The sequence below is a fragment of the Camelina sativa genome, chromosome 15, assembly GCF_030686135.1.
Source record: "Camelina sativa cultivar CO46 ecotype springtype chromosome 15, ASM3068613v1".
In the NCBI taxonomy this organism is placed as follows: domain Eukaryota; kingdom Viridiplantae; phylum Streptophyta; class Magnoliopsida; order Brassicales; family Brassicaceae; genus Camelina; species Camelina sativa.
In genome coordinates, this window is record NC_141894.1 from 23,580,793 (window position 1) to 23,595,173 (window position 14,381).

General features: G+C 38.0%; 1 protein-coding gene across 1 annotated transcript; it reads left to right on the forward strand.

The window, feature by feature from the left end:
• The first annotated feature begins 7,220 nt into the window (after nt 1-7,220).
• LOC147926991 (uncharacterized) lies at nt 7,221-8,627 on the forward strand. Its single transcript, XM_087487262.1, has 7 exons — nt 7,221-7,358; nt 7,441-7,705; nt 7,787-7,904; nt 8,005-8,126; nt 8,221-8,308; nt 8,394-8,471; nt 8,558-8,627. The coding sequence occupies exons 1-7, from the start codon at nt 7,221-7,223 to the stop codon at nt 8,625-8,627; spliced, it is 879 nt and encodes a 292-aa protein (XP_087343388.1).
• The last annotated feature ends 5,754 nt before the right edge of the window (nt 8,628-14,381 follow it).

A 14,381-nucleotide genomic window follows, 5' to 3' on the forward strand; every position in this document is an offset into this window, starting at 1 on the left:
CTGTCCATCTGTCTGGGGATGATAAGTTGTACTCATATGCACCTTAGTGCCCATCTCTGCCTGAAATGCCTACCAGAACACCGAAGTGAACTTAGAATCTCTGTCAGACACAATGCTCGCTGGCACCCCATGCAATCTGACTATCTCCCTCACATACTTCTTAGCCAAGACCGCTGCTCCATCAGTCTTCTTAATGGCCAGAAAATGTGCTGACTTAGTCAACCGGTCCACAATGACCCAAATAGCATCAAAGGTCCGTGACACTGGCAATCCTACCACAAAGTCCATGGTAATCATATCCCACTTCCACTCAGGAATGGGTAAACTCTTCAGTAACCCGCCAGGAACCTGATGCTCAGCCTTCACTAGCTGACACACATCACACCTCGAAACCCAACCCGCTACATCCTTCTTCATCCCGACCCAATGATAGTACCTCTTGAGGTCATGGTACATCTTAGTCGCTCCTGGATGAATAGACAGCTTGCTCGAATGAGCCTCCCTCAGAATCTCCTGCCTCAACTCCTCATCCTTGGGCACACAAATCCGACCATGCACCAAGATAGTACCATTATCTGAGACCTGATACTCTGACTCAACATCCTTTGAGGCATTCACCAGCCCCAAATCCTTCTCCTGTGCCAACCGCACCCTACTCAAAAGATCTGCTCGGTCAACTGCTTCCAAACCCAACGGTTCCAGTGAAACAGCACACAAGCTCAACGCACTGATCTCTCCTACTAGAGACTCCATCTCCTGCTCCTGAGCCGAAGCTACCCTCTTCCGACTCAGAGCATCTGCAACCGTGTTTGCCTTACCAGGATGATAGGCTATCTCCAAATCATAATCCGCCACAAGCTCCATCCACCGCCTCTGCCTCAAATTCAACTCAGGCTGAGTGAATATATACTTCAGGCTCTTATGATCTGTAAACACCTGTACCTTTGCACCATAAAGATAAGATCTCCAAATCTTCAGGGCAAAAACTACCGCACCCATCTCCAAATCATGAGTAGGATAGTTGCCTTCATGCACCCGCAACTGCCGCGATGCATAGGCAATCACCTTCCCATGCTGCATCAGAACACACCCCAAACCAACTCTAGATGCATCTGTATAAACCACATAGGGTTCTCCCTGCTCAGGCAAAGCTAACACTAGCGCAGTAGTCAACATCTCCTTCAGGCTTGCAAAGCCTTCCTCACACTCTTCTGACCAGACAAAAGGAACATCCTTCCCTGTCAACTTAGTCATAGGACGTGCTCTGCTTGCAAACCCCTGCACAAATCTCCTGTAATAACCTGCCAATCCAAGGAAACTCCTGATCTCTGTGGCATTCTGCGGTCTAGGCCAATCCCTGATAGCCTGAATCTTCTCTGGATCTACAGAAACCCCCTCTGCAGAAACAATGTGACCCAGAAAGCCCATCTCACGCTGCCAAAAACTGCACTTGCTCAACTTAGCAAATAGCTTCTGCTCCCGCAGCTTCTCCATAACTGCCCTCAAATGTACTGCATGTTCCTCAGGACTCTTAGAATAGACCAGGATATCGTCGATGAAAATGATGACAGATACATCCAGAAGCTCCTGAAACACACTGTTCATCAATCTCATAAACGCTGCTGGTGCGTTAGTCAACCCGAAAGGCATCACCACAAACTCATAATGCCCATACCTCATCCTGGAAGCAGTCTTCCTCACATCTGCCTCATCTATCGGTATCTGATGATAACCCGACGCCAGATCCACCTTAGAGAACCAAGTAGCACCCCTCAACTGATCCAACAACTCATCGATCCTAGGAAGAGGATACTTGTTCTTCACAGTGACCCGGTTCAAACCCCGATAATCAATGCATAACCTGAAACTCCCATCCTTCTTCTTCACAAACAACACCGGCGCTCCCCACGGTGATACACTAGGACGGATGAATCCCTTACTCAACAAATCTTCTAGCTGCTTCTTCAGCTCTGCCATCTCTGCTGGAGCCATTCTGTAAGGAGCCTTGGATAACGGTGTCGTCCCCGGGTTCCAGTTCAATGGTGAAAGGATCCGACCGAGATGGTGGTAATCCCTGCAAAGACTGAAACACATCCTCAAACTCCTCTACTACCGGAATACCGCTAACCGTAGACTTCCCCACTGACTCTGGCATAGATATAGTAACCAGATAATCCTCACGGCCCTTCTCGATCATCTTCCCAGCCTGAATGGCTGAGATCACGAGACTCCCCGAAGTCGGTCTAATTCCCTGAAAAACCAACTTCCCTCCTGAACGCTCAAACTCCACTCTACCCCGATAGCAATCCAAGTGCACCCTATGCCGATGCAACCAATCCATCCCGAGAATAACATCATACAACTCCACTGGACTGATAAGCAAATCCGCTGGCCACGACTCTCCTGCGATCTGAATATCAACCCCTCTAGCTCGTCCAATAACTCTCAGGAACTTACCTCCAGCAACTCTAACAACTCCTGTACGCTCCCCGGGATCCCCTCTGATTCCCGCACACTCTGCACACTCCGGAGTAATGAAGCTATGAGAAGCTCCAGAATCAAACATAACGTGGGACTTAAACCCGCCCACCAACAAGGTCCCTACACAAACCTCATGTGTTGAGAACCTAACACTTTATCACAGGAAAACAGAAAATCTGAACCTACTATAAATTCACAAAGTTTAAGTATCAGAAATTATACCTGTGATCGTCCCGGCACTGGTTCCACCAGTCTCTGCTGTCGTGTAAACCCGTGGCGCCTGCTCAATCCGTGCCACCTGCTGCCCTCCAGGCTGCACCTGCTGCAACGCTGCCACTGCTGCCGGCTGCAACTTGGGACAGAAGGGCCTGATGTGCCCTGTCTCCCTACAGTGATAACATACCCGAGGCCCTGCCGTCGGAACACTCCTCTTGGGACAACTAGCAATCTTGTGATCCTTGCTCCCACAACTGAAGCAACCAGCACCACCTGACTTCTGCGTAGCCTCCCACTTCCTCTTGGTTCCCTGGGCATGCCTGCCGCCCCTGCTGGAACCACCCTGCTGCTGAGCCTTACTAGGCTGAACTGCTGGAGTAACCGACACTGACTGTGTCCGGATATCCTCCTCAATCTCTGCTGCTGTCTCAACCAGCTCCGCACGCGTAGCATAGCTCTGCCCTCTACAGTGGACTCTCAAATCATCACGAAGAGCCCTCAAAAACCTCCTGATCTGAGCCTCCTCAGACTCCATACTCCGACCCCCATAACATAGAAGTCGACTGAACTCCAAGTCCAGCTCCCGCACCGACTGTGTCCCCTGAGACAACTGAAGGAACTGTACCTCCAAACGATCCAATGCCTCTCTAGGAAAATACTTGCAGTTGAACTCCAAAACGAAGTCAGCCCAAGTCATCTCCCGCTGCACCCTCCTAGCAGCCACAGACCTCCACCACAACTCAGCATCTCCACTCAAAAAGTAGACCCCTATGTCCACCCAGAACTCCTCAGGACATCTCAGAGTGTGGAAGTTACGTTCCACTCTCGTCCTCCACGCATCCGCAGCAGTAGGATCTACACCTCCTGAGAACTGCTCAGTACGCAACTTGCCCATCTCTGTCAACATGTCGAGATAACGAGCATGAACCCCCACATCTGCAGCCACTGGCTGCCGCTCCTCCGCCACCACTGGTGGCACTACCCGAGCCTGAGCCGGTACCACAGGTGGTAACCGCTCCAACACCTGTGCTAGCAAAGCCGCAATGTCAACACCAGGAACTCCTCCCGCTGGGGCTCCCACACCGGGGACCCTAGCATCACCGGCCACTGGAGCATCAACACCGCCCCCTCCGGCCACACTCACTGAATCCCCCGGTCCTCGGTCTCACTAACCACTGGGGCTCTGCCCCTACCACGACCACGACCGCGACCACGACCGCGTCCTCGACCTCGACCAGCAACAACACCACCTCTAACCATCTGCACTACCATGAACAGAAGGCTAAGCAAACAATTACTATTTAACACAGAAATAGAAACTCACCGTGGAATCACCAATAGGCTCGAAGAGGATGTTCTAGGACTCCATGCCACACACAATTGACTAACTCACATAATCAATCAAGACATGCAATCCCAAACATCTACAGCACAAAGCCTAGTGAACCCAAACCTAGAACCGTAAGGGCTCTGATACCAAAATGAAACGACCAACCCCTTTTTTTTTTTTTTAATAAATATAAATATAATATAATAAAATAAACTACAACTAGTGGTCCCATACCCACTAGTCACCTAACCACAAACACAACCAACAGCGGAAATAATAAAACCAATATACAATAAATAATAATCCAATAAATATAATTATCCAATATAAATTTCAATCTTAACTAATGATCCAAACATCATAAAACAAATAACCAGCAATCCTAAACAATGATCTAGGACATAGTTCTAGCAACCTAACAATGCCAGATAAACAATCAACCGAGTCCCTAGAACATCCTCCTCTTCATTGCCTGGATTCCACGATCACACTTTGCCTTTACCTGCACCACAAACACATATTGCAATGCATGAGTATTTTACAAACACTCAGTAAGGCAATCCTCCCATCTACTGGGCTATACACACAAGCAATAGAGTATCAGTAATCTTCACACAACAATCAACAAACAATAACAAAACAGGACGTAGCATCGACCGATGCCACACCTGCATCGATCGATGCCAACAGGAGAAGCATCGATCGATACAGAAGCTGCATCGATCGATGCAAGTGTAACTTGCATCGACCGATACCTAGTCTGCATCGACCGACGCATGCTCGACGCACACGAAAAACCCTAAATTTCATCGCGCCGTCCTCGCACTTGCATCGACCGATGCAAGCTATGCATCGATCGACGCAACGTCGAGCACCGTGTTTTCTCCGAAGTTTCTCGCCGGATCTCGTTCCTACAACCACATAAACTCAATCCCAAACCACAAGAAAGCTTCCTAACGTCCATAACAACAATCTAATACGTCTAACACCAAACAACAAGCAAATCACTGAATTCTCTAGCTTAGATAAGCCATGGTCCTGCACTTACCTGTGCCAAGACGAATCTGAACAACACAAAAGCAAGAAAACGTTTCCTAGAAGCTCCTACAGCAATCCCAGCTACAGATCTCCGTAGGAAAGCACCAAAACTCCAAGAAAATCACCAAAACGCTCAAGAACAGTCTTTGTCTCTTTCTTTCTCTCTAAAAATCGGCCAAACTCGCGAATGAGACAAAACTCCCGAGTTAAGGGTTTTCTCTAACCCAAAACGCAGCGTTTGACTTAAGTCAAAACGCAGAAATTAGACCTTGCATCGACCGATGCACCACTTGCATCGACCGATGCAGATCCTAAACCGGGATTTTGGTTCACGGATGTTACAATGTAACACCCCTTCGAGTCGATACTTTTTATGCAATCATTAACACCTTATAAATTCTTATAGTCGAGTTTAAAAACTTAAAACCAAACTACTGTCTTTTCAACTTCTTCATTTCACTCTCTTACTAAACTTCTCTCTAACTAAAATACTTTTTTAAAAGACAAAAAAAAAAAAAATGGCGAGATTTGTGATGCTCGACAAATTGTGTCCTTGGACAAAGGGATGAAAGATTCGTGTCAAGGTTTTCCGTTCATGGAGAGTGAGAGATCGTTCGAATGATGTGTCGACAGAACTAATCTTGGTAGACGAAGAGGTATGTTATACAGAATTATTTCGTTGTTACTTCATATGTATTCGTGTGTCTAAATACTTTGGTAAATCATTCTCTGAATTAGGGTACATTTGGACATGCTACTATCCCGGCATCACTCAATGGTGTTCCGGAATTTAAATTGTCGGAGGATCGAACTTATGTTATAGAGAAGTTCGAAGTCAAGAGTGACAGAGAACAGATCCAGAAAACTAAAAACGGTTATCGGATCTTCATTACAGACAAAACTATAATCAGTTTTGCAAGAGATCCTATCATTTCCAAATCTTTTAATAATCTAGATTTTAAACGTGTTTATGATAATGTGTTTCATGGAAGATGGCCTTACGGTAAATCAGACTTTGTAATGGATTGTTTTATAAAAGATTAATTTGTTATTTTTTAACACATATTATTCGTTTTTATGGCAGTTAATCTGATTGGATGCATCACCAATATGGGTGAAATCAAGAGTTTCAAAAAAAAAGATGGTGTCTATTGTTGGAACTTGATGGATCGCTACATAAAATTCACTATCGAGTCGATTGAGTAAGTTTATATATGAATAGTAATATTTTAAAAAACTGTTTTAAGTGCTTGATAAAATATGTAGATTGACATTAGTATATCAACAAACCTTTTTCCAAAGGGGATATGTACTTGACTGCTTCGCAACAGGAGTCTATGCCAATCATATGTTCAAAACTTTCAAACTGCGTAACAGGAAGAGGGTCTGTCTGTTCAAAATGTGGAAAGCAGTAAGATTCGGAGGTGATTACGTTTGTTTATAGATAATTAGTTTAGTAATTCAGTACAGTTCATTATGATAATGAATAATTTTTTTATTTAACATCGGTAATGCTAGATAATAATGTTCTCCTAACCAACGGCGATGGATGCTCGGAGATTGTCGAGAACCCGAAGAGTGCAGAATTTGCAGACTACATGTTCATGTAAGTCAGAGATTTACTTTGGATGGTCTTTCAATTATATATTTTAGAAATATGTGGATGTATCTGACTAACTTTAAATATTTAGGTACAATTACGTTGATCATGGTGAGTCAAGAATCAAAGATTTGGATGATACCGACTATAGGTTCGATTTAGACCTAAGGTAATAGTAAAATCTTACTTTATTTGATTAATGATTAGTTGATATGAAAAAATACTGATTAGAATTTATCCTTCTGCAAAATACAGAGATTCACTTGACTCCTATATTCATCTTGCTGTTGAGGACTCCTTTGAGAAGCATCGAAGACCTTATTGATAACTATGCTCAAAACCGTTCTTCGAAGTTCTGTATTTTTGAAAATTATTGGAAAACACTTTTGTGAGTATATATTTGATGATTTTTTTGGGATTTAATAAAATAATTACAATATTATTTTTCTGGATTATTATTAAATTTAGTTAGTTGCAAATTTCAACTTCTTCATTTCACTCTCTTACTAAACTTCTCTCTAACTAAAATACTTTTTTAAAAGACAAAAAAAAAAAATGGCGAGATTTGTGATGCTCGAAAAATTGTGTCCTTGGACAATGGGATGGAAGATTCGTGTCAAGGTTTTCCGTTCATGGAGAGTGAGAGATCGTTCGAATGATGTGTCGACAGAACTAATCTTGGTAGACGAAGAGGTATGTTATACAGAATTATTTCGTTGTTACTTCATATGTATTCGTGTGTCTAAATACTTTGGTAAATCATTCTCTGAATTAGGGTACATTTGGACATGCTACTATCCCGGCATCACTCAATGGTGTTCCGGAATTTAAATTGTTGGAGGATCGAACTTATGTTATAGAGAAGTTCGAAGTCAAGAGTGACAGAGAACAGATCCAGAAAACTAAAAACGGTTATCGGATCTTCATTACAGACAAAACTATAATCAGTTTTGCAAGAGATCCTATCATTTCCAAATCTTTTAATAATCTAGATTTTAAACGTGTTTATGATAATGTGTTTCATGGAAGATGGCCTTACGGTAAATCAGACTTTGTAATGGATTGTTTTATAAAAGATTAATTTGTTATTTTTTAACACATATTATTCGTTTTTATGGCAGTTAATCTGATTGGATGCATCACCAATATGGGTGAAATCAAGAGTTTCAAAAAAAAAGATGGTGTCTATTGTTGGAACTTGATGGATCGCTACATAAAATTCACTATCGAGTCGATTGAGTAAGTTTATATATGAATAGTAATATTTTAAAAAACTGTTTTAAGTGCTTGATAAAATATGTAGATTGACATTAGTATATCAACAAACCTTTTTCCAAAGGGGATATGTACTTGACTGCTTCGCAACAGGAGTCTATGCCAATCATATGTTCAAAACTTTCAAACTGCGTAACAGGAAGAGGGTCTGTCTGTTCAAAATGTGGAAAGCAGTAAGATTCGGAGGTGATTACGTTTGTTTATAGATAATTAGTTTAGTAATTCAGTACAGTTCATTATGATAATGAATAATTTTTTTATTTAACATCGGTAATGCTAGATAATAATGTTCTCCTAACCAACAGCGATGGATCCTCGGAGATTGTCGAGAACCCGAAGAGTGCAGAATTTGCAGACTACATGTTCATGTAAGTCAGAGATTTACTTTGGATGGTCTTTCAATTATATATTTTAGAAATATGTGGATGTATCTGACTAACTTTAAATATTTAGGTACAATTACGTTGATCATGGTGAGTCAAGAATCAAAGATTTGGATGATACCGACTATAGGTTCGATTTAGACCTAAGGTAATAGTAAAATCTTACTTTATTTGATTAATGATTAGTTGATATGAAAAAATACTGATTAGAATTTATCCTTCTGCAAAATACAGAGATTCACTTGACTCCTATATTCATCTTGCTGTTGAGGACTCCTTTGAGAAGCATCGAAGACCTTATTGATAACTATGCTCAAAACCGTTCTTCGAAGTTCTGTATTTTTGAAAATTATTGGAAAACACTTTTGTAAGTATATATTTGTTGATTTTTTTGGGATTTAATAAAATAATTACAATATTATTTTTCTGGATTATTATTAAATTTAGTTAGTTGCAAATTTTAACATATAGAGATTTGTTTAAATAAAAATTTTAAAAACCATTTTTATAATTTACAAAATAACTTTTATTTTAATAACGATATATGGTAATTTACAACTGCTTGATGAATTTCATTAAATCTGAAAGAGTAAAAAAATGTTAAATATCCTTTTTTAATAATGATAATAAGCATATCGAGAATATTCATAAATGAGATGTTTACATTCCTCATCATTATCGTTTTAACAAAATAAAGTAAGAAAATATTCTAAAAAATTAAAAAATCAAGTCGGTTGTATAACATCTCTATAAATATTGTTCCGCTAATGTGTTTATGAGTTGTATGCTCAATTCAATATGACTTCTAAAAAGATGAACATTCGTCCTTTTGTTCAGTTAGCCAATCTCAACCCTGCTTTAGACCATCAAAAGATAAGAGTCCGTATCATAAGACTTTGGAAATCATTCAAGTCCCTTCAGATGGTCTTCGTTGATAGTGATGTAAGTTCTAATTTTAAATTGAAGCGTCATGTTTATTTGAATTATCTATGAGATTTTTAGTGAAACTGGATATTAGTTTTATAACTTTAAATCGTTATATATAGGGTACAAGGATACATGCATCTATTGAAGATGGTTTGGTCAGCAGGTTTCAAAATCAACTCGCTGTCGGCGAGTCTAAAATAGTCGATACGTTCAGCTTAGTGGATTATGATAGTAATTTTAAGACAAGTTCTTTGGGATTTAAAATCGTCTTTTATAGAACCACTGTTGTGAAACCATGTGATGAATTCCCAGTTCGTGTTCCAGAAAAATATTTTCAGGCGTTTACTACTATCTTATCTGGAGAATTAGATAAGAATATATTGTTTGGTGAGTTGTTAATTAACTTTGTTTTTAAAAGTTATATTTACATGAACAAAATAAAATATTAATTCGTGTTTTTTTTTCGTAGATGTAATCGGCCAAATCGTCAGTGTTGGAAATCTTGATAGCGCCAAAACCAAAGGGAAGGATAATGTCAAATTGAGCTTCGATTTGCAAGATTTAACGTATGTAACTTTAGTAAATATTTTGAAAATTAATTTAATCTAAAATAAATAACTAAATTTTATTATTTTTCATGCATTCGTAATATAGTGGAACCCAGTTAAATTGCACGGTGTGGGGGGATCTTGCAAAGGACTTTGATACACAAATAAAAGAACATCAAGATACTGTTGTCGTTTGTGTAATAAGATTTGCATGCCTGAAGGAATGGAAAGGTAATATCTTACTTTCGGAAAAAAACAAAACTTAAAGCTTATAATTGTCAAATCTAACGTTGCCAATTAAATTCATGTTACAGGAAATTATAGTATTTCCAATGCTTTCAACTCTACTGATATTCTCATAAATCCAGTTATGTCTGAAGTAGACGCGTTTCAAAAAAAGTAAGTATACATATATGTATATATATGAATATATATATCCTTTCTATATTATTCTGCACGACATGCTTTAATCATACACATATTCTTATTATTATCATAACTATATAGGTTGCCTACTGATGCTGTTGATTTAGTACAACTTGTTGATGACCCAAGCCCTCAGAAACCCAAGGTGACATTATATGAGGAGTTTTTCATTGTGAACGAAAAGAGTACTATGGACCAAATCGTTTATGCACTTGAGGTAATGATTCAAATGTAAAATTGATATCGTGATCTTATTTTTTTCTGAATTATAATTGAAATAATAAATGTTTGATTAATTCTTTACAGGCGCGAACATGTGTGACAATCGTGACAATTCACTCTGTTGAAGTGTTACCCAAATGGTATTATATTGCCTGTAAAGTTTGCAATAAGAAGGTGCAGCCATATCCACCAGAATCTCAAGCTGGAAAGGATTTACTATATAGTTGTGGAGTTTGTGATTCTGATGTTATGGAAGTTGATTACAAGTAAGTACCAAATTGTTTCTTAAATTTAAAAAAGAATTGTGGATTATAACTATACGCACATTTAAGTCGTACCAAACTGTTTATAAGGTATAAACTCATACTTCATGTTGGGTACGGAAGTTCACAAAAAATTAAGCTGCTCTTCTTTGACGGTCTTGCCCAACTATTTATTGGAAAAAAGCAGAAGAACTAGCTTTGGAAAAACCTAAAGTAAGTATAGTATCATTTGAATTCTTTTTGGTTTAAAGTTATAAAAACAAGTATTAAATCAAAATTTGACATTTGTTCAGGACGATACTGCACCTATTCTTGGAAGTCTCTCTGCCTTGGTTGGGAGGACTATGCTGTTTAAAATTTCGATTACAATCGAGAATTTAAAAAGCGACAAGTCTGCTTATGTTGTCGAAAAGTTTTGGGAAAAGGAAGACATGGTTGTGCAATTTGGAAAGATACTAAAGTAAACAAAAAAAAAACATATATCCATAATATCATTATGAATTCTATACCTTTTAAATCTCAATGTATGTAATTTCAATGTAGGAACTATATGGAAGAAATAAACTTTCCAATATTTCTTTGGATCTCGACGACCATAAGTTGCAAATCGCACCAGCTGAAATGAATTTGACTTCATCTAAGAGAGATTATACAGACAGCAATATTGGATCGACTGGGGTTCATAGCATGATGACAAGGAAAAAAATCAAATCTAAACCCCGAGATTGAAAAAATTGCGTCATTTCAGAACATGATATCGGTTAATTTTTATTTTCATCTTTTTGTTTTATTTTTTTGAATTGAAATTTTTAATTATTTTGAACAGTTAAGCACGCTTTAAAGCTTCTTAGCGTATTCGTATTGGTCAAACTTTAATTCTATCAATTACTATAATTATGTTACAATAAACGAAAATTAAAAATATATACAATATAATTTAATAAATATCATACTATATAATCATTTGGGAAATTTTAATAGTTAGAATATCTCTAAACCCCAACCTAAATCTTTTTAAACATATTTCAAAATTCCATAAATAATGATAATATCTTAAAAATAAAAGGCCAAATTTAATGGTCTGAATATTCAATATGATAATTTAAGAAAATGACCATTAACGATTATGTTAACAATTTTTTTTTACATTAATAACTTAATGGTAATCCTAAATATTTTGCTTTTTCAATACGAAATTTTAGGAAATATAATATTATCAAATGTGTAAACTTAATTTATACATTTTATATGTATATATATAAGTCTTATTAATTTACCATGTCAACTAGAAAAAAAAAAAAAAAAAAAAAAAAACTGAACCAATTCTTAAGTTCTTGCTGTTTGACGTGTAAGGTAAAACAAAAATCAAGCTTTTCATTATTTTGAATTATTGAAATTACATTCACAGGTTTCAAATGTATACGTGCAGAATCATAATGAAACGTTTATCTGGAGTTCGTCAAACCACCAAGAAAAGATCAGAACCTGATGAAGATGCGCTCCGTTCGCAAATTCAACAAGAACAATTTGTTTCCTTTTGTGAGGATCGCAATGCGGAATCAGTTCAAAAAAAAGTCAGGAAAACCAGAAAAGAATCAATTTCTTCTGAAGATAACTCATTGGTGCATCTTGACGTTCAAAATACCGTTGTTGACGGTGAAAATAGTATTTTGAAATCAACGAACAAGAAATCTCAATCTCAATCCTGGATGGAATACAATGTCATGCCTAACAATGAGCCAATCTACACATATGATAAGGATGTTACTGGATATTTCTGGTGTGTGAAGAACAAGAGATATGTACCCAAAGATCTAACATGAAAAAGATAGACTTTAGAATGTCGTTTTTGAAATTTAATTTTAGATTTTAATATTCAATAACAATCACTACTTTTATTTCTGATTATCATCACGATGTTATTATAATTCGTTATGTTTTTAAAAGGGATTTTATCACTTTTTAATGTTTAACAAATGTTAGTTTTATAACATAATGAAATTATCTTTCTAATTAATAAAAATTATGATATGACAATTTAGCGGAGAGTTCGTTAATAGTATAATATTAATAATGGAAGAAAAAATTTAGTTTAACATGTTTTAAAAATTTGTTACAATAAATATAATATAAAATTTGAAAATATAAATATAAAACTAAATATTCAGTAATGACCCGATAATGATATACAAGATAATGGAAATATAAGAAAAAAAAAATGACAAAGATCAAGAAAGTAAATTTCAAAAAAATACGTATTAAAGATTTCCATACATAATAGAAAGATAAATAACATATTTTTAAAAAAGTATTCAAAAAAGTTAAGATGATATATAGATACACATGTCAATATTCGTATATATCAATAATTAGTACATTTTAGATGGCATCATATATACGACACCATCTTCCAATATAAACAAACCTAACAGCGAATTTTAGAAAAAAATTGTCAGAAATACTCGATTATATGAATTCTTGATCGTACTTTGAATTTCATTTTGCAGATTACTACACTTGACGTATAATAATGTGAAACGACCGACCCTTTTTTTTTTAATAAATAAATAATAAATAATAATATAATTGTTAACTACAACTAGTGGTCCCATACCCACTAGCCACCTAACCACATTCACAATCCAACAGCGGAACAATAACCAATAACCAAATAAGTAATATCCAGCATTAATCCCAAACAGCATAAATCAAACAACCAGCAATCCTAACAATGCTCTAAGACTCAAATTCTAGCAACCTAACAATGCCAGGTAACCATACAATCAAGTCCCTAGAACATCCTCCTCTTCATTGCCTTTGATTCCACGATCACACTTTGCCTTTACCTGCACCACAAACACAAATTGAGATGCATGAGTATTTGATAAACACTCAGTGAGGCAATCCTCCCATCTACTGGGCTATACACACAAGCAATAAGATCTCTACATGCCACAAACAACAATCAATAAAACAAACCAGGCAATATACAAAGCATGCAACATCCATCGTAACTGAACAAGGGGTGTCGACCGACACCAGATGGTGTCGATCGACACTGAATATCTGGTGTCGATCGACACCAATCTGGTGTCGACCGACACCCTGCCCGACACTCCCGAAAACCCTAGTTTGCATCGACCGACACCTCCACATGGCATCGTTCGACACTCGCTAAAGTCCCGAGCCGTCCTCGCGTTGGTGTCGACCGACACCCCAACTGGTGTCGACCGACACCGATGCCGAGCAGCGATTTCCCTCGCTCAGAAACCCGAATCTCGCCTCCAAGCTTCTCCAATCCGCTCCTTGCACTCCCAGAAGCCAAACCCAGCCCAGACAGCAACGAAATATCATAGAGAACTCAAAGAAACAACCACATAAGCACCAAATCACATAGAATCTAGAGATCTTAGCTTAGATAAGCCATGGTCATGCACTCACCTCTTTGCAGGAAGTTTCTGACCAATAAGGACGAATCCCTCACTCCTAGCAAGCTTCTAGCACCTTCCCAGCCTCCAATCTCTCAAGAACAGCCAAGAAATCTCCCAATCTCACTCACAATCTCAAGAACACTTGTTTTCTCTCTTTTCCTCTTTTTCAAACAAAAACGGCGACCACAACCTCTGGAACACGACCTAGGTCGTTTCCTTCCTTTAAAGACCCGGTTCAATG